The sequence below is a fragment of the Odontesthes bonariensis genome, chromosome 11 (genome assembly GCF_027942865.1).
Source record: "Odontesthes bonariensis isolate fOdoBon6 chromosome 11, fOdoBon6.hap1, whole genome shotgun sequence".
NCBI lineage: Eukaryota > Metazoa > Chordata > Actinopteri > Atheriniformes > Atherinopsidae > Odontesthes > Odontesthes bonariensis.
In genome coordinates this window covers 10,890,098-10,913,836 of record NC_134516.1, presented here as the reverse complement: position 1 = coordinate 10,913,836, position 23,739 = coordinate 10,890,098, and the positions used below count along the sequence as shown (strand labels likewise).

The 23,739-nt window shown below is 45.4% G+C and overlaps 2 protein-coding genes across 33 annotated transcripts in view; both read left to right on the top strand.

Annotated features, from left to right (window-relative positions):
- LOC142391618 (uncharacterized) overlaps positions 1–14,711 on the top strand; it is a 73,813-nt gene extending 59,102 nt beyond the window's left edge. For 8 of the 15 annotated variants that reach the window (XM_075477513.1, XM_075477509.1, XM_075477510.1 and 5 more), the window contains 10 exons: positions 86–277; positions 486–671; positions 1,393–1,448; positions 5,503–5,620; positions 5,769–5,825; positions 6,408–6,718; positions 10,750–10,842; positions 11,341–11,422; positions 13,070–13,182; positions 13,281–14,711. In XM_075477513.1, coding sequence (XP_075333628.1) covers positions 86–277; positions 486–671; positions 1,393–1,448; positions 5,503–5,620; positions 5,769–5,825; positions 6,408–6,718; positions 10,750–10,842; positions 11,341–11,422; positions 13,070–13,182; positions 13,281–13,490 — 1,418 coding nt within the window. In that variant the 3' untranslated portion in view covers positions 13,491–14,711. Of the gene's footprint in view, positions 1–85; positions 278–485; positions 672–1,392; positions 1,449–4,817; positions 5,480–5,502; positions 5,621–5,768; positions 5,826–6,407; positions 6,719–10,749; positions 10,843–11,340; positions 11,423–13,069; positions 13,183–13,280 lie in introns of those variants that run through there. The other 7 variants (XM_075477521.1, XM_075477515.1, XM_075477514.1 and 4 more) reach the window with 6 other exon arrangements.
- Positions 14,712–16,867: 2,156 nt separating this feature from the next.
- unc80 (unc-80 homolog (C. elegans)) overlaps positions 16,868–23,739 on the top strand; it is a 56,530-nt gene continuing 49,658 nt past the window's right edge. For all 18 annotated transcript variants that reach the window (XM_075477503.1, XM_075477500.1, XM_075477507.1 and 15 more), the window contains exons 1-7: positions 16,868–17,114; positions 17,592–17,640; positions 17,995–18,151; positions 19,642–19,982; positions 20,269–20,392; positions 20,523–20,587; positions 20,844–20,986. In XM_075477503.1, coding sequence (XP_075333618.1) covers positions 17,023–17,114; positions 17,592–17,640; positions 17,995–18,151; positions 19,642–19,982; positions 20,269–20,392; positions 20,523–20,587; positions 20,844–20,986 — 971 coding nt within the window. In that variant the 5' untranslated portion in view covers positions 16,868–17,022. The remainder of the gene's footprint in view (positions 17,115–17,591; positions 17,641–17,994; positions 18,152–19,641; positions 19,983–20,268; positions 20,393–20,522; positions 20,588–20,843; positions 20,987–23,739) is intronic.

Here is a 23,739-nt window from a genome sequence, read left to right as displayed (position 1 = left end):
TGTTAGATGTGCCTTGTTCTAAGCTAATTCCGAGCGAGCACGGAGTGTGGAGAATTAGTCCTTTTTTGATTCCTCTCCACTGCAGATGATGACAAAAGTATCATGACTGAGCAAATCGAAGCTCTTCCTCAGACCCAGAGTTCTACCAACACACCTGTGGTGGTGGACAGACCCGCTAAGCGGGGTCCTGGCAGAGGAAGGAGTGCGACCGATTGTAAAGTGTCACGCAAAACGCCCGCCCACCATCCGCCAAGAGAGGAGATGAAGAAGAAAAAAGGTTCCCATTCTGTATTCACTAAATATTTCTCAGCCAGAAACCTAAAAAACAGTTTCACTATTCTTATTTTAATTTTTTTTTCCAATATATGTTTTTTTTTTTAACTGGCTCAGTAGCATTTTCATTGTCAAAACTCGATGTTAAGCTCAGGTTTGTTTTTTAACGGCGGTTTACATGTTGGTATAATCCTGTCTCTCCTCTCTGCTAGTAGGCGTGAGGAGGGCTGAGCAGAATAGGCTGTCAGTCCTCCAAAGTCGCTCTCCATCTCGAAAGAGTGGCGCAAAAGTGGCCGCCAGACATCCTAGGCCCGCTCTGCTTCACGGCTCTGCTAGACGCAAGGCCACAGGTGAACGCTTTTCACCAGGTATCAGCGCCGTGGATAGAGAGAGAGATTGTAAGCAAAGATTAAAGCCGACACGGTATCTTTATGTGAATTCCAGAATCCCCGAATGCTTCATTCCGTGGGACAATCGGGTTTGAATACATGGCTGTGGAAATATAAAAAAAAAAAAAAAGAATGCATTGAAGGGTTTGCTCACTCTCTCTATTGATGGCTTCGTTTGAGGAGTCAACCAGATGCAATGTAGCTGGCAAACATCATGTGCTGCTAATCCATTGTTGACAAACTCATTTTTTTGTTTTGTTTTTGTTCTGCTGTGTCTTTTATTTCTCACATGTCCAAACGAGTGCTCATCCCTGCTCGTGTTCATCTTTTATTTCTGCTCAGCGATGCTTCCTGGAATTTATCACGTGGCGATCCAAAAAATCCGGTTCCCGTGCTTTTTTCTTGAACTGTTCCCGCCTTTTTTTGGTAAATCACTGCTGGAAATGGCTGCATGTTTGAAGGCTGTGTTTTCCTGTAAGATGGCTTGGAGAAAAGGTCGTCGCGTGCAAGGGCGAGAGTGACTGAAGTGTGACGTGAAGCTTAATGTGTGTCGGGGGTATTTTTTGCCGAGCTGTCTGCTGCCTGAACGCAATGAAACAAACATTACGGTTCTTACCTGTGGACTGTCTATTTGTCCCGTTTATGTGTGTGTGTGTGTGTGTGTGTGTCACCTTTGCAAAGTGGTTCCTCCTGTCGGTTAACGTCAAGTGTGTCTTTGTTTGCGTCACAGGCGTGGAACACCATCAGCCCCTGAGTGTGGCCCAGCAGTCCAGGGAGAGGCCCACTGTAAGTACTATTTACCGTGAACACACACACACACACAGGCACACATACACACAGTCGCGATTATCTTTTCTGCATTTGCAACAAACCTCAAATCCTGTTTTTTTTTTAGGATGATTTGTTTTTGTGAAAGTAAACCGGCAAATTTGTCATCTTGGAGAATATTTTCTCTGTTATTTATTTGTTTTTTATTTTTATTTTTATTTTATGCCTTTAATGGATAGCACAGTTAAGAGAGACAGGAAGTACGCAGAGAAGTAGGCAGAGAGAGACATGGGAACGACATGCAGCAAAGGGCCGCCGGGACTCGAACCGGGGCCAGCTGCAGCGAGGGCTATAGCCTCTTGTACATGGGGCGCCTGCTCAACCCACTACGCCACAGACTGCCCCTCTTTTATTTATGAGTTAAGGTCTATTTTGCAAAATTATACTTCGGTATAGCTCAAGCGTATGTTTTCAATGTGAAAAAGAGTCATCGTATGCACAATATCTATGTCTGAATTTAGCTTATAATTGTACATACATGGCAAGACAGAGATTGGTCAATTTCACCCAACCGCTTTACATCCAATCTCATTTTGTTACACAGCTGTACTGCGAACTACAAAACAAGTGCACCGATGGGTACCAGCGATATGCTTGCAGCCCGCTTTGTACTGGCACGTACTTGAAGTGCAAGTATGTGTAAGGTGCACTTACAGAACAGTACTCGTGCACTAGTGACGTAATACACCGTGTTAAGAAGAATAAGGGTACGAAAAGTGACATGTTGCGTTAAAAAATGATCAGCTCATCTTGAATTTGATTGCTCACAACATGGTCACTTTGGGAGAGGAATGTTGTCCCGTTCTCGTCTGATACGGGATTCTTGCCGCTCAACGGTCCTGGATCCTTTGTTGTTGCTTTTTTTTTTTTTTTTTTTTTTTGTATGATCAGGGTACCCGCGGGGTCTTAAAAACTTGAAAAAGTCTTAAATTTGATAACCGTAAATTAAGGCCTTGAAAAGGTCTTAAATTTTGTTTACAAGTCTTAAATTTCATTCTCAAAGGTCTTAATTTTTCCCTTTCTTATCTGCATGATAGTACAGCTCAACAACATAAATGTATACTTAGTAAAACACTGACAAAAAAACAAAACATGAAATGTTGCGTTGTAAAATGATTTTTTTTTCTCTCCGACTATCGATCTCCGACATGAGGTGGCATTAATGCACTGTTTCAACTACGCGGTCGGAAAATCCTGATTTCCAAGTTTACTAGATCGCCACATTACGCTAGAGCGTGCACAGTTACGCCGCTGACCCACCGATGTCGTCGCTCGCGCAGCAGCTTTGGGATGGGCAAGTGCAGATTTAATCCACTGTGGCTCAATGAATCAAAATATGACTGGGTTCAGCCTGTACCGGAGAATGTGTGAGGCTCAGTGCCATCTGTGCCGAAAAAAATTCAAGCTCGGCACAATGGGTCATTTGGCCTTGGAGTCGCACATGAAGAGTGCTAAACATTTAGCATGCTTAGCAGCTACACAGAAGCAGGCACCCATATCCCAGTTCTGCGCCGCAAACCCGACGCCAACCTCAACAGTCACCTCGGCTTCCAGCAGCACCGAGCCCACACAGCCAGGTAACATACGAGCTTTTTGTGGCTCGACGCCAACTCTTAAGGCAGAGGTGACGCGGGTACTAAAGACGATATTGGACCACCACTCCTATACGTCAAATGAAAATATAAGCGAGCTCTTCAAAGTGATGTTCCCCGACTCGGAGATCGCGGCTACTTTCACATGTGGGAGCAACAAGACTGCCTATATTACCAAGTTTGGTCTGGCCCCTTTCATCACCAAACAACTGACCGACCAGGTCAATAAGGTGTCTGGATTTGTGGTCATACTTGACAAAAGTCTAAACAAAAGCACAAAAACTAAACAGCTGGACATTCATCACTTTATTCTTTATTAAAAGAAGTAATTTTTATTTGTCCCTGTGTTATTCTGTTATTCTGACAGATTTCTTTTGCATTATTTCATAAATGTATGCCAGAATAGGTGCAAAGTTGGTCTTAAATTTCATTGGACGTGGTCTTAAAAAGGTCTTAAAAAGTCTTAAATTTGAGTGGAAAAATCCTGGGGGGACCCTGATGATGTGCCAAATGTTTTCAGCTGGTGGAAGGTCTTTACCTCAGACGGGCCGGTCTGCTGGAATTAGATGCGGCATGCCGTCGAACAGCGTCAAGGACTTCGCTGTGAAAAGGCGTCGTCTGGATGGGAGCGTACGTAGCTCTTAAAACTCCGTGTTGTACAGATGTACCAGTTCACTAAGTGACTAGTGACACTAATGCTCCCCCGTACCATCAGAGATGCGGGCTTTTTTTTAAACTGCTGGCTGGTCCCTCTCCTCTTCGGGGGCCCGTGGGAGGCAGTGTCTGTGATTTCTAAAGAAAGAAAAAAAAAAAAGAACCACAGAACAGAACACTTTTCCCATTTTAAACGAGCCAGTAGAAGACGATGCGTTTCTGGATGTTCACATTTCGTGTTCCCGCGCGGGAGCTTTAACCTACAGTTAAACCTGAGCCCATGCAGTGATTTCCATGACCGAGTCGCAGGGCTGCGGCTTTTTTTTTTTTGCAGACTCTGCTTCTCCAAGGTGTTGTTTTGTACCCAGTCGTGTCACTGAACTGTTGCCAGTTAACCTAATTAGCTGAAAAAAAATGCTTCTCCAGCTGTTTTTTTTTTTTTTTTTTTTGCCATCAAATTCAAGATAAGATGATATGACACAATAAGGTGTAAAATGTCTCTCTTTCGACCTATTTTGGTCTCCACGTACAAAATCTTGGCACTCTGATTTCATTTACACCGTACATTGAGTCCCAACCTTTTTGGATAATTCTACCCATTAGTGTTGGCATGAAGACGAGGGCCCAATCCCAATACTTCCAAATGGCCCAGCCCTCCATTTTGCAGGGTTTATACAGTATGTAAAGCACGCATACTTAAAAAAAAAAAGGCTAATCTATATGAACGCAAAAACAGGCTGCCTTATTGAAACGAGGTGCATTTGCAAGTCAATTATTTTTAACCCTTCTGCGTAAAGCAAAGATGCTTGATTCTTGTTTTAATGTAACACATTTATGTTAGTTTAAAGCAGACGTGGAACTTTTTATTTATGTTTTTTTTTTTTTTTCGGTAAACGATTTTAGTTCAAAAACACATTCATCTCTGGGACGGGGCGGTCGGTCGTATCCGTGGGGCTCGTCTGCATGACGACCTTGAAACTTCCCCCCTCATTTGGCATGTCTGCATCTGCACTTGTTTTTCTTTTCTGTGTCTGTGTGTAATCACCTTGTCTTGCATGCATGCCCCGTGCGCCCGTGTCAGTCTCGACAGAGGAAATCTGTGAGTATAGACGTCACACTCTGGGTTGTTGTTGTTGTTTTGTTTTGTTTTTTTAGATTTTGCCATTGAGAAAAACTCAACAGTCGATAATGTGCAATAATGCGACAAAGGAATATTTCATGTGTCACAAAAATGCCCCCAACGTTTAACCTCATCTCGCACGTCTTTCTTCCATTGAAGTTCAATTTAGCTTTTTTATGCTGTCACAGCATCTTAACGTGTTTTATCGGCCCACGTGAGCCTTAAGAAAATATGCATGCAGTGTGTTTCTCCTTGAACTGTTTCCACTCCATCCTTTTCTCACTCCTTCACTTCTGTTTGTCACCCCTGCACTCTGCGCATCTGCCCTGCATGCCCACGTCCGACCCCCGTCACGCCCACCGCCCCAGAGCCCCACGAGGGCCGTTCTGTTAAAGATGGCAGTGCAGCGCGGTGGGGGGTCCAATCGCCACTCCCCCCGGCCCGGCTCTGCCTGTAGCCTTAAAAGGAGCCCCCTTGTGGAGGCAGAGCTCTGCGAGATCCGCCCCTCGTCCGCATGCTCCCCTCTGTCTAACAAATGGCCGGGGAAGGTAAAGTGGATGGGAGGCAGGGTTGAGCGGTAGCGCGTAGCTGGCATTCATGTGACCGAGCGTGCATATCGACTCTGCGGTGTGTGTTGTCGATACAGGAGAGGGCATACCGCAGTCCCGAGAAGAGGTCGTCCCTCCCTCGGCCGGCCAAGTCTTTGACTCGCCACATCCCTGCTGCCGAACAGGAGGACAACAGCACCCCCTCCAGGCCGACCTGTAAGATTACACACTCTCCTTTGATTGCCTTTCGACTCTCCTGTGCATCATTATATCAAAATTCTCAACTCCTACCACACTCCTGCTCTTTTGCTTTTGTCCCTCCCTGATTTATTTATATTTTTCTTCCCCCATCTCCCTTTTAAAGCGATTCGAACTGACTACAGAGGGGACAGCAGGTCTGGAAGAAACCCTAGTATGGCAGGTAGACCACCTGGTAGCTCCTCTTAGACCCGTCACTTCCACCCTCATCAACACATCTAGACTGCTAATAGTGCAACATTCACTCATTTTTTACATTGACCACTTACGATCCTGAGAAGGGCCTGCGGGTTACAGAGTCTCGAAACTGAGAATATGTCCATCAATTTGCTGTTAAAGAGCTTTCATGACCCGCTCAGATAGACGGTGGATAGTTTCGTCTGTTTAAAATGGCTCTGTCAAGCACGCGGCTACTTTTATCAGAGGAGCAGGTGGGATCCATGACAACAGGTGTGTGCTTCTTGGTCCTGCCCTGGTGACCCAGCAACAAGCAGCCAGCCGGTTGAATAATTTCAGCTGCCTGTGTTTGCTCTCATTCTCCTCATCAAACGTGGTTGTTCCATCTCAGTTGTCTGCTTTTTAGTGAAAACTGAGCATTTAAACGTCCATGAGTATTTGTTTCACAATCATCACACATTTTTGTTGTCTTTGCCCTGACTCGAGAAAGGGTTTTTCTTCTTCCTCTTTCTTTTCTTGGACCTTCTGAACAGTACAAACCCCCCCTGACATGTCTCCTTCTCTAAAGGCACAGACTCAGCCCGTTCCAGGTCAGTCCGTAGCGGCGCCTCCACCCCGGGCTCCTCTGCCGTCACACCCGGCACACCCCCAAGCTACTCTTGCCGCACCCCGGGCTCGCGCACTCCCGGCAGCCACACGCCCAAATCCTTCACCGTCCTCCAGGAGAAGAAGGTGGCGGTGATCCGAACCCCGCCCAAGTCGCCGTCCTCCATCCAGCGGCAGCTGAAGGTTCTCAATCAGCCCCTGCCTGACCTGAAGAATGTAAAGTCCAAGATCGGGTCCACCGCCAACATCAAACACCAGCCAAAAGGAGGACAGGTAACAGCACTGTTCTAGAACCAGACAGTCATAGAATTATTTAGGTGCTCTCAGGGGGGGGGGGGGTCACAATTTATTTTATTGCAGTTTACAGTGATCAGCCAAAACTTTAAAATCACCTCCCTGAAATTGTGTAGGTCCTCATTATGAACATTTAAAGACATGAACATGGGAACTCTGGGGGGGGATCCTGTCGTGTTTGACAGCAGGATGCCGTCAACAGACACTCGTTTAGGTTTTTTTAGGCCGCCTTGGATCTGTCCTGTTCGGCCAAATTGGTGATAGGTGGTTTTAAACTACCGGCTGACCTGTGAGGAGAGAAAAAAAAAACGTATAGGCCCACAAATCTGACCATCATCACATGTTTCAAATGAGTATAGTCCTTTGAAATGTCAAGTATGTACCTACATCCGCCACTTGGGGGCAGTATAGCACAATGTTATGTGGGTTTTGTTATGATCATGTTATGATGTTATATCATGTCATTTTGAAAAAAGAAATTCGATTTATTTTCTGCTGCACAACCCGCAGAAGCCGCCCCCCCCCCAAAAAAAATTCTATGACCAATGTTGTAAAGATGTAAGAGCACCCTCAGCAGTTTTAGAGCAAAAAGGCAGAAGTTTTGAGTCTTAAAACGGTGGTTTTCTCTTGTAATATTTTTGCTGTACCTCTGAGCTGTAGAACTGTTATAAATGACTCATACTCAGTCACCGTCTGGCCTGTCTGTGAACCTCTGCTTTGCTGTCACTGCGCGTCTGCTACCTCTGACCATCCTCCACCCTGTCCACTCTCATCTCCCGCCTCAGGCCTCTCGCCCCGTCTGTCCTTCCATCTTTCTTCTCCTTACCTTTTTTCCCCGAATCTCCCCCTTGTCGAGGGAGCATTAGGTGCACCGCAAGTGTGTTTCTTAACCAGCTGAGCTGCTTTCCTCATCCCCGGCACAGTGTTACCCCTCCCGTCTTTGTAAACCAATGATCCGGCAGGCAGAGTTGCTTATTTAGAGGTTGCGTCAAGGACACATTATGAATCGCTTAACTTTCTCTTCGACATTTTCACTTTAGGTTTCAGGCGAAACGGCTGCTTCGGAGCCCCCCCCCCCCCCCCCGAGGCGGGTTTGCCTGCTATGAGCGGAGGCGATTGCTCGATGAAAATTTTAAACTGAAATGTTACTCGGCCGAGCTGCCGGCAAAATGAGATGAAGTTCCCTCGCATAACATCCTCTCAGCCTGACATAAAAGAAAAAAATGAGTGCTTTAGAGAGCGACCAGAACCCTCAACAACCACTCCCCTCCCCCTTTAATTTCATCGTAAGGGTGCAACCGAAGTGTGGAGAGCTAATAGCATGTGAATTTTTAATCACGTTACCAAGGCAACGCGCAGACTTAATATTCCTGCGGTCTTGCAGAGGTGCGACTTTTCATTAATCTCAGTGATGTATGGGAGAGTTTTGCCCGCTGTTCTCTGCTCTTCGGAGAGGAATGGGACACGCGTGCTCAATTTTTTTCTTTAATGAAGCTGGCAGCTTGGCGAGGCAGGCTTTGCAGAAGGCAGACCGCGACATACTGGATTTCTGAATCCGAAAAGTCAAACCTCTAAGGTCAGCTCTTAAAGGGTAAGTTTTTTTTGTTTTTTTTGTTAAACCTCCACCGAGAAAGCTTTTTACACAGTCATCTACTGAGATGACGTCATCAATGCGCCCCGCTGCAGCACAGCTTATGTGACAGTCGGCTAACTTCACACAGATTTTGCTACTGATAGTTTTGTGCAACACGGCAGGATATTTATCAGATTTTGACGACGTGGACGGCGACATTGAGTACGATGGACGTCCTTACCGGAGCGAATGAGCTGTGCTGCTGCAGCGCGGCGATGACGTCATCCCAGTAGACACGTGTGTAGAAAGCTTCCTACAGGCCCCCGATAGCCACGGATAACAACAACAAGGCAGCTCTGAGCTAACAGTGCAATAGTACACGTTCATTCATTCATTCATTCGTCTTAAAGTATTGGTGAAATAAAGAAAATAAAGACAGATAATGCTTTATTTAGAGGCTGTATTGTCAATGCCCTGTTCTCTCCCGTTATATGGAGAAAAGCGGATCTCGATTGATCTAAATATCTTCCGAAGGACGCCGACTTTCACCAAACTGTTATCGGTGAGTAGATGAACGTATTTTATGCCAGAAATAAGGTCCAGGTTTAAAAAAAAAAAAAACCTTCCCCTTTAAGAGCAGACGTTAGCAGTTAGAAACAGAGATATTTTCCATGAGATCAAAAAAAGGTCCCTAATTATGCCTTAACGTTCTTCCATTTTAACATCGCGACTTTGAAAAAAAAAAAGCCAAATATTTGAAGTTTTCAGCCTGTAGCTGTTTTTAATTTGTCTTATTTAGTTTTAACTCGTGTAAATAACGGATGGTGAAATTCTAAAAACGTTCCGACGCAGATTCAACTTTCTTTCTGCGTTTTATTTCTAAAAGAAAAAAATTTAAAAAGGACACGGTGAGGTTATTTTCCACGGCTAAGGTGAACAGTTGGGATACCTAAATCAAATACTCCAAACTGCGAAAAATGCATGAAAGGCGACTGCAATTTCGACCTATTCCTGGAAAACATATTACCGCCATGGAATGCAAGAGAATAACTTGTCAAATTTCAAAGGAAAAGCTCTCAAAAAAAAATCAAGCTCACCTCAGGCTCTCTGGGCTCTTCTTGTGTTTTCCCTGAATCCCTTTCTCTGATCCTTTACCCTCGTTTTCTCTTCGCCTTGCTCCTTGAACCGTAGCCGAAACCTTTCTAACTTCACCCTCAACACAAATGCGGTGCCCGAAGGTTGAAACGCTCTCTTCGGTTGTGTTAGCCAACGTCTTCATACCCATCGACATGTGCTGTTCCAACCAACCGGAGTGAACTCTGTAAATCAAAAGCCACCGAGCCAAAATGTCAGGAAAGTTTGGTGGGTAGATGGCAAAATGATTCTGCAAACCGATCCGTCGGATTTGGTTGTGGATGCACGTCGCTCTCTTTAAAACTGCAAAAAGAAGGCGTTGGATTTGCCAGAGAGAGCTTTTTTTGTGGTGTTTCCTAGTTTCACAACAGAAACTGGTCCTTTTTTTTGTTTGTTTGTTTGTTTTGAGTCATTTATGTAACATTTATCATAGCCAGTGAGATTATTTCTGCCTCCAGAGCACCACCTCGCAGCTCTCAGAGCTCTGTATTGTAACTGCGTACGAACACACCGATCACTGGTTGCACACTTCTGTAACTGAGGCACATATAGTGTTTTTGTTTCCTTTGTTTTGTTTTTTTTGTGGTTATTATTCAATTCATTTTAGGTTCAAATTTTAAACGAGAAGCTGGACTTCAGTCGTGTTCAGTCAAAGTGCGGCTCCAAGGATAATCTGAAGCACACGCCCCAAGGAGGCAATGTACGTACGCTTTTTTCTCTTGTTTTTCTTTACCCCCCCCCCCCACTCTCTTCTCCATATTTCCGCCCTTTCCCTTCAGCTCTAGCACTCCGTCGTGCTACTTCTACGTGTCCCTCTTGTTTGTCTGCCATCTGCTCGTTTCAGTCAAGAAAAGGAAGGGTTTTTCTCCAAAGTGTCCAGCATCCAAGTCACTCCTTTATCACCAAAGAAGTAGAATTTTTCACGTTTGTAGCCTTTGTTTTTTTTTTTCGAGCACTCTGGATGAACCTCGTGGATGTTGCACTTGGGACTCAAACGCTTCCAAATAAGCTTCCAGTTCAAGACGAATAAATGCCTTAAGCCTTGCATTAATTCCATCAACAAGAGGCTACCAGGTTGTTCTTTGTAGTCTAGATCAGCTCCCGGTCGTGTGTTTGTGGTGTTTAAGTGAACGTTTGCAGACTCATCATAAAAGGATCGAAAATTGTGACAAGCGGGGGGGAAGGATGTGAGCCATTTTTGTAATTTTTTTTTAATTCCCCTCCCCCCACCCCCTTTTGTTTGAGAAACCTTCGCTGTGTGTTTTTTGCATGGAAACAGACAAAGTCAACCTGTCATCCCCAGGTCATGATTCCAAGTGTTAAGCTGGACTTTAGCCATGTTCAGTCTAAATGTGGCTCCCTGGAAAAAGTCCACTACTCGGCAGCCGGTGGAAACGTGAGTGACTTTGCAGAAATTCCAAAAACCTACCTCTCTTCTCCGAGCTCTTACCTCTTTCTGATAAACCTGTAGATTTTTAGGCATGGCTGTTGTAGTTGTAGTTGTGGCGTGTTTTTCGTGTTTGTCGACTCTTGTTTCGCAAGTTAAATCCAGACTTCGGAAAACGAGATTCGGGGCACAACCGTTCCTCACATCTCTTCACAGCATGCGGGCTTGTCAGCATTTAACAGTGTTTGACTCATTTACGTCACCCCGCGGACGGGGAAGTTGGAACGGAAAACAGAAGCTCCCCGTTGTTAGACGTAGTGCCTGTGCCGCCGCTGCTTGCGACAACACTTTTGTCATCACACAGCTGATTTGTGTCGCCTGTTTGTTACGTACAACTCTTTTGTGATTCACATCTTTATAAGATTTCCTCCAATCGTGACGTTTTCCAACAAACAATCAAGCTTTGATATTAACACCCCCTGCCCTTTCCTTTGCTGCTGCCCGCAGGTCCAAATCCAGACCAAGAAGATCGACTTAAGCCACATCACATCCAAATGCAACTCCATGTCCAACATCCGCCACAGACCAGGTACAGTACCGCCAAAGCTGTGGTTTATTATTATTTTTTTTTTTTTTAGCCTTTGCACCAAAACAGGACACTGTAAATTATAGTGAACATGTACATGAAAGGAAGTAAGAAATGAAATAAATCAAATCAAATCAAATTTATTTGTACAGCACATTTCATGTACAAAACAATTCAAAGTGCTTTACATAAAATAAAAGCATTGCAGCAGGGAGTGTAAGAAGCATTAAAAATACATAAAAGAAGATAAAGAAAAACAAATAAAATCATTGAAATGAATTTAAAAAACAAGCAACATTCCAGATAAATTAAAAGATATCGTGCAGATTTCATGCATAGACACATGAGAAAAGAAATGTTTTTAACCTGGATTTAAAAATGTCTCCATTTGGTGAAAGTTTAATCTCCACTGGCAGTTTGTTCCACTTGTTTGCAGCATAACAGCTAAATGCTGCTTCTCCATGTTTAGTCTTGACTCTGGACTGGACCAGCTGGCCTGAGTCCTTGGATCTAAGAGCTCTGCTTGGTTTATATTCTCTGAACATATCACAGATGTATTTTGGGCCTAAACTGTTCTGGGATTTGTAAACCATCAGCAGGCTTTTAAAATCTATTCTGTGACTAATAGATCATTAGTTCATTTTTCTCCCGTCAAGTCACAAAACAAAAACTATATTTTTGCGGCGATAAACCGTCCCCGTTGCAGTGTTCAGGCCCTTTTATGTGGCTCCTCGCAACTGCGGTCCGGTGCAGCCGTCGTCGATCGGCGGTTCCAAAGACGGACCCACAGTTTAAACTCTTGAGCCACCCTGTGACAAATTCCCCTTCATTTGACGCGACTAAAGCCTAATTTACGGTCGTCCGGGAAAGGCTACAGAGAGTCAGAAACCCTCCCGGAGACGCTCTCCTTTGCTTGCGTGCGTCGGCCAAAATTCCTATAACTATCCGTCGAGGAGACGGAGACTCGCGGAGACTGCAAGGGTTGTGATTGGTTGGCTAACAACATCATTTCCAGAATCACTTTTCCGGGTTAGCTCCTTCCTCTCAACAACAACAACACCGCCATTTTTTAAATAGTTTTATTGAAATTATTTGCGTTTCAATATCAATAATCTCTAACTCCAACAACAGACTTTCTCTCTCGGTCGCCATCGTTCACTGTGAGGAGTGGAACGGAGCCGGAAGGTGAACAATCAATCAACGACTTTCACGATGAATTGCCTTGCGTATCCGACATCCCGACGGAGAACTTCGGAGTCGGATTAGCGGATAGCTAATGAGTAGCCTTAAAAGGGCACAAAAACAGCCCATTTAAGGTTTCACAGATCACGATAGATGCCAGAATGAAGAATATTTGTGGACATTTAACACGTCAGTGTTTTCCTTTTATTAACTTTAAACACGTTACAAAGAAAATGGTCACTCGGACAAATGAATTCGGTTTCAGATGATTGTCTTTGCTGTCAGTTTTAACAAATTATATGTAAGTAGCTGTATTTCACCATGTAGCGTGGAAAGCACATTGTCCTGTCAGGAGTAACCCTGGGATTCAATGCCCTGAGCGTCTCTGTGGTGAAGTGCTGGCCTTCGGGCAGCTGACGCCTCACGGGTTTCACACTTTTCTTCTTCTCCTTGCTGTCACGTTCCCAGGGGGCGGTAACATACGGATTGAGAACGTGAAGCTGGATTTCAAAGACAAGGCCCACGCCAAGGTCGGCTCCCTGGACAATACCAGCCACACTCCTGGAGGGGGGAATGTCATGGTAAAAAAAAAAAAAAAAAAAAAAAGAAGCCCAGAGAAATCTTTAAAATCCAATGTCACTGCTGGTTTGTTTAACCTAAACTGTCCCCTAATCACTAGATTGAGAGCCACAAGCTGAACTTCCGGGACACGGCCAAAGCTCGCGTGGACCACGGTGCAGAAATCATCATCACCCACACCCCGGGGATTGAGACAGGAGGCGCCTCGCCTCCCCTGTCCTCTGCCGGCAGCATCAACATGACGGACTCGCCCCAGCTCTGCACGCTGGCGCAGGATGTCACCGCCGCCCTGGCCAAGCAGGGCTTATGAGCTTCGGACACCCTTGAAAACACATACCCTTACTCCTCTTCCCCTCAATGTCATTCACTCATAAGCATCCAGTGTTGTCCCATGCACTCCCCCCACCCCACCCCAAACATGACTCCCTCTCCCCAACACTTTGACCCTGCGGGTTCTACAGTTGTAGTTTGATTGACCGTCTCGTTCATCCAGCCCCTCCAGTCGGATTTTAAAAACTGAATTCTGCAACAAAACAAACAAAAATAAAAATCTTACAAAAAAAAAAAAAAGGGAAACCCTGACACGTAGTCTTTTACTAATCCTCCCGAAACGTGAACTTTTCGGTTTTGCTACCCCCCCCCCCCCCAGAAAGGCTCGAGTGGCTGCGATTATCTGAGAGGGCGCTTTTACGATTGTACGGTGATTTTCGTGTGTGTATGTGTGCTGAAAGCATCGCCGCGTTGCACTTGAGCGGGAGGGGGCGGGCACACTTTAAGGTGAAGTCATGCATTATAACGTCCATTCAGAATTTATACGGTACCGAATGCAAGCTTACGAGTTCAACTGACGCTTGTCTTACTAGATGCCACTGTGCGAGAGACTTAATGTACAGAAACATGGCGTGTATCTGACCTGCAGAAGAATGGCTGACGAATGGGCATGTCTGCTAATATGTGACACGAATTTCTCTTTGTTGGTATGTTGGATTTTAATGTTCCGAATTGTGTTTTTTTTCTTATGTTTTCTTTTATATAAATGTCACTTGTAGTGTTGCAGTTTTGTACGTTCCCTGTGGCTGCTCTGGCTTGTTAGCATTTTAAATGTGGATAACCATTGCAGTTAAGTCGAGTCGAGCGCTAAACAGCTAGCTTTCCAATAGATTTCTTCTTCTATTTTCCCCCCTTCTGTCCCGTAAGCGAGCGGGGCCGCCTGTTTTCGTTAGGTTTTTACGTTGGCGCTGTAGTTCTTTTTTCCTGAAGTTACGCAACGCTGTAATGCTGGCATGGCAAATAACAAAAAAAAGACGAGCAAATTAGATCCGTTTGCAGCTATCTTGAACTTTTCAGTGTGAGTGTAAACACCCAGGGTGCATTTTAGTGTCAACTGTTGAAAGCCCTGCGGCTTTTCTCCTTTTTTTTTTTTTTGCAAGGTGTTTTGAACGGGGTAAAGTGCCCTCTAAGTTTGTCAGGAAAAAAAAGTGGGTAAAGTGTGAAGCTTTATATGAAAACATTCCAATTTGAGAGAGCTGCCAATGCGAGCCGTCGCAGGAAGCAAAAGTGATAAAGAATGGGAGTTACCCACAACTTGCAGCTGTTAGGATTCTTTTTTTTCTTTGTTTGTTAAAAAAAAAAAAAAGAACAAATAAAAACAAACTCTTCTGGTATATATTCTCTGCTCATGTTTGTGGAAAAGCCCCTCTGCCCCCTTCCCCTCCCGTTGTCAGCTACCCCCTACAGTGTTTCTCTGTGCTTCCTCTTTTCCAGCCTCCCTCCTCTCCGGACCCTCGTTTTGGCTGTGTAAGTGTATTTAAAAGACCATGTAGATGTGTGTGTGTGCACACTTTCCAATGTTTGAGACATACTGATGACAAATGCTCCTACAGGATGATGATGACCACAGAAATAAAGAAAATAAAAACTGGTTCATGCTCGTCTCGTGTGTCAAATTTTATGAGAATGTGGCGACTGATTTGCCAGGCAGCAAGCTGAATCAGACCAAGTGGTCTTACAGTAACTTGCCTGTGTTGGAACTATTTTCAGATTTGGACAGTTTTTTTTGTTTGTTTGTTTTTAGAGCTGCAAATAGGAAAATCAACCGCATTCACACATACATATGCTATATATTCATTGGCCAGTCGACATTATTCTGCACCTCAATATTTATCAAAACTAATTATGAGTTATGACCTTTTTCTATTTACACATTTACTACTAGATTTAAACTGCCTGATATTTTAACATTAATTGTCTTTTTAAAGATGTATTCCTGTTCGCGCGCGAGTTTAGAAGACTTCAGGAAGATCACACGTCCCATCCGCAAATTTCTGTATGGTGGCCTGGAAGCTCATAAATACTTGGTGGAGGAGAGGGTGGGCGGGTGCCTTCTTTCTCCGAGGAGTGAGATTAATTTGGATTTGGGAAGCGTTTTGTTGGTCACAAAAGCAGAGAAAGTTAGATAATTAAAAAGTCGAGTTGGCACCAGGAAGTAGCCTGTTCACTTCACCAAACGGTTAAGCTAACCTGCTGACTGCTAGCTACATCTTTAACTTGATGCTAAGACGTAAAGGTGGAATAAAATGCTTTTATTTAGGTCAGGAAGATGGGTAAGAGTGCTGAACATTAGTATTATATTCCTGCAACAACTTTATTGTATGGTTTTTACATCTTCCCGAATAAGGGATTGACAGTTGCATGACTAAGTTGAACTTTTTGTTGTTGTTCCTATAACAAATCCTATACTTGTGCGTGCTTTTTCAAACCTTTTGTACAATTAAAATGATAATTAGTGGTTGCTGTGCCAAAAGAAAGCAACTTAAATTTGCTTAAAGGATTCCCAGCCAGCATGTCTGGGCTGCAGATAAGGGTCCCAAGTGGGTTTGTCCGCAGTTTCCACGGTGGCCCCACCTGTGTTTGCCCCTATGGGTTCTTAAAATCTTAAAACCCTTTAAGCAAATTTAAGTTGCTTTCTTTTGGCACAGCAACCACTAATTGTCCTTCAATTGTACAAAAGGTTTGAAAAAACACGTTTATACAAGTATGCGATTTGTTATAGGAACAACAACAAGTTCGAACAACTTAGTCAACCTTCCCCTCGGAGTCTGAATACTGTTTTGAGGTTGGCTGAGCCCTGCCGTACTTTACGCAGCTTTGTGCACTTACTAGATAAAAATGATGGCATTAAATTAATTTTAAAAAAAAGTAAGTCAAAACACCTCTCCTGTGCAGCTTAACTGCGCCACCGTTGCCCGTGGACAACAGCGTTTCAATGGTTGCCATATTGATTTGAATGACCCAAACGTTGATTCCCTCTGGTGGGAGTTACGGATTTCTTCATTATGTCGGGTTATTAAAAACAACCTGTTGATAGCCAAAAGGCGGATCAACCCTCGTGTGAATGCGCCATCCGGATGCAATTCGGCGCGTGAATGCAGCAGTTTTTCCGTCCTGCCCACGCTGCGCGCGGAGCAAAGAGGAAACATCTGGCCCAGCTGCACGCTGCGTCCTTAAGCCCCGCCGGCCGTTGAATTAGCCCGCTGAACAACTGTCGCTGTCCGGTGACGGAGGTGCTGAAATCACAGCGCTCCATCCTCCCCCGTCTCCACCATCCAACCACCCACCCACCCCCACTTCTCCTCCTCCTCCTCCTCCTCCACCACCTACCTCCCTCCCTCCCTCCCTTCCCTCTCCCTCTCAATCTCACTATTGCCGCCGATCGACACTTGCAGCCATTTTACGCAGGACGAACCCAATCATGTCGTGAGAGAGGCTCGCCAGTCACCTGGGCAGAGCCAAGCAGCCGTCCCGGTGCTCGCACACAGGCAGGCGGACAAGGTTCGGCCAAAATGGTGAAGAGGAAAAGCCTGGACGAGAACGAGCCGGAGTGCGGGAAGGGAGTACCGTTTCCTATCCAGACCTTCTTATGGAGGCAAACCAGGTTAGTGTGTTCCTCGGCGCTAATTGATAACAGGTGTTTGTCATTGCCGCACATACTGAGGGTCGAGGTTTGGTTCCAGCGTTCCTGGCAAAGTCACAGCCTGACGCACGTAAAGGGAGAAAGATTTGAGCGTTTCGGGCTGGGAAAAAATTGAGATGGAACTCGATCCGTGAACCGTGTCACTGAGCGCGTCCGTTTCCATTTAATGGAGGAAGACGTGTCTCTGGCTTCTGTGAATGAGGGACTGCAGTCAGACGCTGCGATGTCACACCTGTGAAGCAGATTTGCACAAATAAAAGCGGGATGGATAGATATGCTGATTTTTGGAACTGCTGCAGCTGAAATGATGGCTCATGTTTGCACAGGATGTATTGCTAAGAAGGGAGATTTAACAGTGTAATCCACATGAATAATGTCCATCTCACACAAGTCTTTTTTTTGTTTTTTTTTGTTTTTTTTTCTCTAAATATCTTTCAGTGCTTTTCTGCGTCCAAAGTTGGGAAAACAGTATGAGGCATCTTGTGTGGTAAGTCATTTCATAATGCCATGCGCATGGTGAGTTGAAATAATCGCTTCCCTTCCCAGTAATCTGTTTTACCTTAATGCACCTGCAAATCAAGTGAGCTCTTGGTTTTACATTTAGCAAATTAGTTTTTCCTCTAGCTTCCTCCTATTACCCAAGAGCTAGACCTTTTTGTCAACTCATATCCATAATGACGCTTCTCCAGATCCCTTTGGAGCTAAACAGAGCTGGCACTGTCTGTCCCACAGGCATTTCCTTGCCTGAGGCCATGTGGGACATTTAGCTAGTCAAAGGAAGCAGGGGCTTTTAATTCCTGGCTGATGTCTGTTTTCTCCCCCTTTCTGGCTGCCTCCCCAGTCTTTCGAGCGGGTGCTGGTGGAGAACAAGCTGCACGGGCTGTCGCCAGCCCTGTCGGAGGCCATCCAGAGCATCTCCCGCTGGGAGCTGGTCCAGGCGGCCCTGCCTCACGTACTCCACTGCACCTCCATCCTGCTGTCTAACAGGAACAAGCTGGGTGAGGGCAAGCAGGACACAAATCATTACTCCTTACAGCACCGAACTGACAGCTTTGTCCAGGTTATTCTCATCCAATCCAGCACAAAACACATGCTCTTTCCCTTACTTGACATACACAGAGTAGAATGGTAGAGGAAAGAGAGGATAACAAAGGTTTATTTTAGTTTTAATTTCTTATTCTGGAATTGGTGATAATTAGGAATTGTCACCTTGGCAGATCGAAGAATCATTTTGTCTGTAAAATGTGACCGAAAGGATCCAAAAGCAGGTGTCGTTCTGCTTGCAAGCGCATGCACAAACGGCAAATTCCCTCAATTAGGAAGCTTCCGCAGTCATTTTCAGATTTGATCGGGTGGTTGAAAGCTCTGGCAAATTGGCTGAATGCACACAGAGCTGCAGGTTTCAACAGCCTCAAACAACAAGCGGCTGGAGCATTGCTCTATTTCTGCACAAGGGCGTGCAAGCTGTTGCATTGTCGCCTTGTCTGAGACGTTAACGATCAAGGGTGGGCAAATCCGGTGGGGCCTTCCATTTGGTAGTCCCTTGAAAATAAGTATAAGTAAGTAAAGCTAACAGGCAAAAATAAATGTATATGGGCAAGTCAAATTGCTCCACTGTAATAGAGATGCACCGATTGCAAAATTCTTGGCCGATACCGATTTCCGTTTTTTTAAGGAGGTCTGACCTGCCAAAACCGGTTTTTCCAATACCGATTTTCTATCTAAGAAATCATTCTAATCATATAATAGACACTATATTTGTTTGGCTTGAGTACCCTTTCCCAAATTTAATACAAGTACCCTTCTCCCAGACAACATTTTGCTTATATAACTGCAATTAAAACCACAACTAGTGGTAGGCTATATGCTATCATAACCCCCCTTTTCAAGAATAAAACATCACAAAGAAGAAATAGAGTGAGAGTTTCAACAGTGGCTCCTGAGCAGATTTATTTTTCCTCCTTATATTTGCTAAACAAACCTGGGTGCTTCTTTTCCAAGTGGCGTATTAAGTTTGTTGTTCCAAATGTCTTAGGCGTTGATCCTCCGCGGCTTACTTTGGACTTGCAAACATTACAAACAGCTTGTTTTGGGTCGTCCTGGCCCAAAGTGAAATAAGTCCAAATGAGTGACATGCTTTCTTCCTGAGTCTTGCTAGTTTTTAGCTGTTTTGCTCTGGGCGCGTTGAGCTGCTACGCACCGCGCATGAGGGTCAGTTTGATCAGCCGAAAACCGGAAATTACGACAGTGACCGGTCACCAATTGGGGCCGATTGGATATAAAACCGGCTTTTTTCGGTGCATCTCTACACTGTAACCTTTTTTTCTGTTCTCCCAAGTGTTACACCATTTATAATATTTTAAATGAACTACTACATTGCCCAAGTGATGTGGAAGCCATCTGCTAAACAGTGAATCTCCATGCCGTCCATTCATTACCTCACCAAGTGGCACCTTCCATTAACCCCTGAACTGTAAACCTCCAACAGGCCACCAGGACAAACTAGGCGTGGCTGAGACCAAGCTGCTTCACACGCTGCACTGGATGCTGCTTGATGCCGCTCAGGAGTGCAACCACGAGCCCAGCCTGGGCCACGGGTGGTCCGGAGGCAGCAGCAGCAGCGCCTTCCTCCAGCCCGTGGGGAACCAGGGCTCCTCACCGGGAGCTCCTGGCTCCGGCTCCGGGTCGGCTCTCGGCGGATCGGGACCCCAGCACTGCAGCTCCCTGCTGGAGGAGGACGAACACACTCGCACCAAGCTGTTCCACAAGAGCATGGCCACGGTGGAGCTGTTCGTGTTCCTGTTTGCCCCGCTTATTCATCGCATCAAGGTCTGTGCCAGTTGATACAAATATGTACAGGCTTGTAACAGAAATCCAAGAGACTGAGTCATTGTTACTGGGGCAGGATTTGTGTTTTACACCTTTTTTTTTTTTTTTTTTTTAAGGGTATGTTGTAATTTTAAGAACTCTGTTAAACACCCAGGGAGACCCCCTGTTTTTTCCAAACTGCAATGAATGACTTTTCATCTTAAGTATGAATATTTACGCATGTCTTAACAGTTGGGTTTTAGATGAATGAAAACGGCAGATTCTGAAAATCTTGCCTTTCATTTAGGAGTCAGATTTGACCTTCAGACTGGCCAGTGGTCTTGTGATATGGCAGCCGATGTGGGAGCACCGCCAACCCGATATCCCTGCCTGTACCGCCCTCATCAAACCTGTCAGAAACATTGTAACAGGTCGGTGGGTCGTGTGTTGGGCGGGGGGGGGGGTGGGGGGGGCTCAGTCACAGCTCTGTAAATCTATTTAAGGGTTAATTTGTTTTTGTTTGTTTGTGATTAACATAATCTGCTTGGCTTGTCCCAACAGCAAAGAGGAACTCCCCAGTCAACAACCAGTGCAGCCCCTGTGGATCTGGCAACCCGGGTCCCACGGTGAGCCAGTGTTTGTAGCTCAGATCTTGTCAGATTTTTCTCTTTGGCAAGAGCCTGAGGCTTTCTCCCCTCCCCGTTTCCCTGCTCCCTCTGGGGCTGCGTGCTAATATTCATTAGCACCAGCCACTCAGGAGCAAATTATAGGCCAGGATCAAGCCTCACTCAAACCTCAGAGCTTTCAATTTGTCAGGAAATGTCCGCCTGCCTATCTGTTAATCCATCCATCTACGGTATCTATCCCATCTCTAACCCACAGGGCTTCCAGGTGGTTTGCGAAGCCACCCAATCAGGTTCCTCCTCCCCCGCAGCTGGGGAGCAGAGCTGTCGTCCTGGTAACTCAGTGGAGAAAGGTGGCCCTTCACAACAACCCCCACTGGCCAAGGGCCCTTCCAAGAAGAAGTGAGCACTGTTATTCAACTTATCCAAGGAAAACCTTTGTGGCTTTTTAGTAGAACTAAAAGCTGCAGATTATGGCAGCAAAACATACATTTTATTCAGGACCAAGACATGAAACCACTTAAAGGGATAGTTCGCCTCTTTTGACATGAAGCTGTATGACATCCCATATTAGCACTTTCATTTAAGAACATTTTCTTACCCCCCCGCTGCGTCCTGTGAGCCGAGTTCCAGCCTCGTTTTGGCGTTGACGAAGGTAGTCCGGCTAGTTTGCTGGGGCCACAAAAATAAAGCGTTTTGCTTCTCAAAACAATATGCGTTCAAAAGAAAAATCGTTCTCCAGGAAAAAGTCAGACCTCACAATTTCTTGGCGCTATTTTCTCTCCCTTCGTATCACTGCGTGCTGTGTAGACCGAGCAGTCCCCTGCTTCCGAGCAGTAAACGCCGTAACTGTTGGCAGGTGGCAGCACGCAGCCAACTAGCCGGACTACCTTCGTCAACGCCAAAACGAGGCTGGAACTCGGCTCACAGGACGCAGCAGGGGGTAAGAAAATGTTCATAAACGATATTGCTCGTATGGGATGTCATACAGCTTCATGTCAAATGAGGCGAACTATCCCTTTAAGTTTAAATGTCGATATCTTCTTTGAAAAACAAACTTGTATATGGTCGAATTGGAACAAACTGCACCAAAAGCATATGCAGTAGCTCTTAAAACTACGGCATGTTGGGTAGCATGAATGAGCCATGTGTCTTGAGCCTAAGCGTGCAGTGACAGTCGGAGTCGGATGCAGAGTCCTAGCGATCAATAAATGATTTTACCTTGCATCATTTTTCCGCAAGGAAACCAGGGAGCCAGCTGGTGAATTGTTCCTGGGGTTAATTTTCTCCAATAAATGACCCGTGTTGACACAGCACCAGTGCCATCGTCTGGTTGATGGCTAACTTTTAGCCCTACGGCAGCAGTCTGTCAAGTCAGACTGCACAGCACAGCTCGCACCCACTCTCTTTTACAGCTAACGTGTATGAATAGCTCTGCCTTTCCCTGTGTGACATGTCACCTCAAGCAGTTCTGTCTCCTCAATCACACACGCACACGCAGAGCTCTTTTCTTGCTTGATCATTACCAGACCCATCTGACGTTTGCCCACATAACCAGGTTAATTATGCGGAAACGATGTGTCACATGCCTGACGCTGGCAGCGTCATTACATGGTCTGGAAACGAAGAAATGGTCCGATTGTGAACTGTTTAGCACCAACAAGGCAGGCTTAGTTGGCTTAGTTGGCTACTAACATTTTCCAAAATCAAGCAAAAAGACATCGTGTAAATGAAAATAACATCTCATTGCTGGTATTTATCCAGTGATTCATTAGTTGTAAGACTTGCCTGTGTGATGCGGGTGTACTACGGCAAAGATCTGCCTTCAACCTGAATCACCCCATGAGTGGTTTGAGAGAACGAGAGGTGATGTAAGCAAAGACTGAAGAGCTTCATAAGCCATCCATTGCTCATATCAACTGATTCTGACATCAGATGACTCCAACGCTTCCTGTGATCCCCTCAGAATCAATCATTGAGAATCAAAATAAGCTCAAAACCCTCTCTCCCGAGTCGGCTCTGTCCTCTCACACACACACACGCACACACACACACGCACACGCGTCACATGGTAATACATGCAGGAAAGAAGAGATTTACCCCCACTGTTTTTCTGCACACGCTCAACAAAGACAGATGAATTGCTTTCTTTATGCACTTGTGGAGAGAATCTGAAGCCGTTTGCTGAGGATGACTGCAGAACCGGGCAAGAAACGAAGCTGAGAGCTTTGAGTGAGATGTACAGAAAGAGAATTTATTTTTTATTTTTTTGTAATTCAAAGGGAGCGTTGGGGAATTCATTTCAAATTGTTAGACTCCTGCCAGTGTAATCTAATCAAAACAGCCCCTGAATGCAAGTCTTTTTTTTTTTTTAATTCAACAGCCCAGTTCATATCTGCATCTTGCTCCTCGGCCTCTCAGGCACACACCTCTGCACCGTGCTGCCCGGATACAATCGCTTCTGGCATAAGGTTTCGGTGATTAATGCAGATTACTCATTCCACAGCCGCCGCAATCTGCACCTCTCGGAGCTCTGCTGATGCTGAAGCAGTTTCCAGGGCAACCACTGGCTGCTGCATGTCTCTTACCGCATGGAGTCAGGCGGCTGGGCCTCTGCCTCTCAGATGGCCCAGGATGGCTGTCGTCACTCGGTCTCCTTGGCAACCTGACACAACAGCAGTAGGCAGAGTGTGTCTGCGTGTGTGAGAGGCAGTGCTGGCGCGACAGAGAAACATGATACAGCCTCCCTCTGCTACCCGCTCTCAAAGTGATTCATGTACTACATATCGACCATCTCTTCCTGCTCCATTTATTACAACCAAGGCAAAATTAAGTGCTTTCCTCTGCCTCTCACGCTCCCCATCTTATGGTATCAGTATGTTCCTCCACAGTTCGCAGTGCTCCATCCGCTCTGCAGCACACCAACCACTGACCTTCATTCGAGCTTATTTATAGTGGACTCACGTAGGCTTAGGCTCCCTATCTCCCTGCTGCACTCCCAATGATGCTGAAGGGGGGCTCTGCCCTTGTTTACTATCCTCCTTTGATGCATTATTAATGAGGCAATGTGGCGGGAGTGGATGTTAGGCTAATATAGCAGGCATGGGCACGATATGTTGTTTCTAATTGTGTCAAAGCCCAGAAATTGAAGAAAC